Source organism: Lycium barbarum, chromosome 11, assembly GCF_019175385.1.
Source record: "Lycium barbarum isolate Lr01 chromosome 11, ASM1917538v2, whole genome shotgun sequence".
Classification (NCBI taxonomy): Eukaryota; Viridiplantae; Streptophyta; class Magnoliopsida; order Solanales; family Solanaceae; genus Lycium; species Lycium barbarum.
The window spans coordinates 19240542-19243366 of NC_083347.1; the positions used below are offsets into that span (position 1 = coordinate 19240542).

Here is a 2825-nt window from a genome sequence, read left to right on the forward strand (position 1 = left end):
CCCCTCTTTAAATCTACCACGTGCAAGAAATTTCCGTTTGTATACATTTACATAATCCTCTTCATGGCAGTCTACATCTACGTCAATTATTGTCCATAGTCAACACAAATTTCATGCAGGTTATATATGATCTTTTTTGTCTCCCACTTAACTTTGACTTAATCAGTCACCTAGCTAAATCCAAATTTATTCATCATCATAACTCGTTCGTAGTCCTTAATGTATCACAAATTCAATTCTCAATTCGTATATATCACATATTTACTCAAATGACTTTTAAATCTAATCAAATTTAAGGCATAAAACATAAAAATGGAGCTAATCAACATAAAAGTATCTTTAAAGCTAATGAAAATAATCAAATACAATGTTCATTTATTTGACCATTACTGATCACTGGATGAGAAGGATGAAACAGAAAAGTAAAGATAAACTATTACAAGCCTGTACTTAGCTTATTCAATGCTTGTGCACACTAAATCAAGTGGAGCAAGCAGTATTAAAACAAAATTTCAGAGTTAATCGAGAGGAGATACATAAGGAGTAGCAATCAAGTAAAGATCATTCTCTCTTCTAGCAGATATTCCATTTGCCTCAGTCATGTCCAAATCCCTTGCATTAATTCCTTCTGGAAGTTTCCAATCAAAATTGTAAAGCAAATGGGCTAACGGCAGAGTAATAAGAGCTAAACCAAATTGTATTCCTGGACACATTCGTCTTCCCGCTCCAAAGGGAAGAAACTGAAAATGATTTCCAGTAAACTCAATAGAATTGTTCTCAAATCTCTCCGGTATAAAACATTCAGGATCCTCCCAGCTCTCGGGATCTCTTCCAATTGCCCACACATTAACCATGACTTTGCTTTTCAACGGTATAGTGAATCCATCTATCTGTGTTTCCTCCCTGCATTCTCGCGGGACCAGCAAAGGAGTTGGAGGATGTAACCTGAGTGTCTCTTTGATTACTAACTTGAGGTAATTAAGCTTTTCAAGATCAGTATCATCATTACATGTTTTCTTTCTCTTAAAGACTTCTCTCACTTCTGCTTGTGCTTTTTCCATGACACTCGGACTTCTCATCAATTCTGATAATGCCCAAATAACCGTTGAAGATGATGTGTCAGATCCTGCTACGAACATATCCTACACGAAGTATGGTCAAACGAGTAAGCCCTATACATCACATTACTTTCATGGACCGCCCTCAAAATTGCGTTTTACCTTTTTTAAATTGTCGAATAAAATTTTATTTGACATAAAGTTAAATATTCTGAAAAAAATTAGTGAAACTTTGGTTTCATTAATATTAGAAAGATCAAAAGCTAAGAAGACACAAAAAGGTTATGTTGCTAGTCGTTATCAAATTGTAATGGCAGTAAAGTCTAAACAGTTAGTAGTGCATGCGTGATGCATGTGGTCCTTTTTAGGTTTTTGATAGAAAAAATTCCAAGATTTTCATATTTTGTAAAATAAAAAAGACAATGGGAAAAGGAATACACTTACAAGAATTACTGCTTTGATGTTGTCATTTGTTAGGGAAACTGGAAATTCCCCTCTCTCCATGACTCTTAAAAAAACATCAACCAAATCTTCAACTCCACACTCACCATTACAACTTCCTCCATTTGCACGATTCTCTCTATGCACATTGATAATGTTGTCCAAGATTGCATCTATCTTATTACGAGCTTTCATTAGTTTAGATTCTATCCCGCTAAGCCCATGTAGAAATTTTTTCGAAGGGAACAAATCAGCCAACTCGAATCCACCGGATAATGATTGTGCTTGATGGATCAATTTTATCAACTGAGTTTGATCTTTACACACGTTCCCAAATGCTGACCTACATGTCGCAGCATTCATAAACCATAAAAGCTTTTCTACTAAATTGATTGGCGACTCTAAGTCCATCGATCTGATGGATGATAGGAGATTTAAGAGCTCATCTTGTCGAATTGGGCTGAAGGATTTGACCATCTTGGCACTAAGTAGCTCCAGGACAGTCAATTTACGCATATGTCTCCAGTAATCACCATATGGAGAAAAGGCAATGTCCTTACAGTTGTAACAAATAATTTTCCCCATCATGGTTTCTGGCCTAGATGCTAAAGCGAGGTCATGAGTTTTTAGGATTTGTTTGGCCATGTGTGAGGAAGATACAACTACTGTGGGAACTTCCCCGAGCTGTAAGTACATAATGGGGCCATATTTTTGTGATAAGTTTTTGAGAACTCGATGTGGTAGTCCACTTGTCAAGTGATGCACACTTCCAATAATAGGTAGCCTCCACGGGCCTGGAGGCAGTAGGGTTTTCGACTTCCTCCATTTTTGAACTAGAAGGAAGAGGAAGGACATGAATACCAAGAAAGAAATCAAATATTGAAACTCCATCTTATTAATTACTGGAAAGAAAGGCAATTAACTCGAAATGATGAATTTTCCAGTTTTTAGATGGTTACTTATATAGAGGGTAATGAAGAAACTGTTCATTAAGTTGAGTTTCCAGGTTGGACCAAAATAAGACCAATAGGGACTAATCCAAATAAGCCATCAGCTTGAACAACTATAAAGATTGCTGATTATAAACAAAAATATAATGGATTCACTAACATGAGTTACAACACGTGCTATATATATAATTGAATCTAAGATATTGCTTATAGGGATATGTCTGTCTAGAAGGTGAGCATAATTACTTGTGGTTGAAAGATAGTTTAACAAATATTATATGTTTCAAAAACTGTTACGTACACCAAAAGAATAGTATTCTCATGAAAACATTTTACATCGTATGCCAGTCGTTTGTTGACTTGTCTTGAACCTTAA

The 2825-nt window shown here is 35.6% G+C and overlaps 1 protein-coding gene across 1 annotated transcript; it reads right to left on the reverse strand.

The window, feature by feature from the left end:
- Positions 1 to 504: 504 nt before the first annotated feature.
- Positions 505 to 2390, reverse strand: LOC132618093 (premnaspirodiene oxygenase-like). Its single transcript, XM_060333145.1, has 2 exons — positions 1503 to 2390; positions 505 to 1142 (listed from the first exon to the last, which is right to left on the reverse strand). Exons 1-2 carry the CDS (start codon positions 2388 to 2390, stop codon positions 519 to 521), a joined length of 1512 nt encoding a protein of 503 aa, XP_060189128.1. The 3' UTR covers positions 505 to 518.
- Between the last annotated feature and the right edge of the window lie 435 nt (positions 2391 to 2825).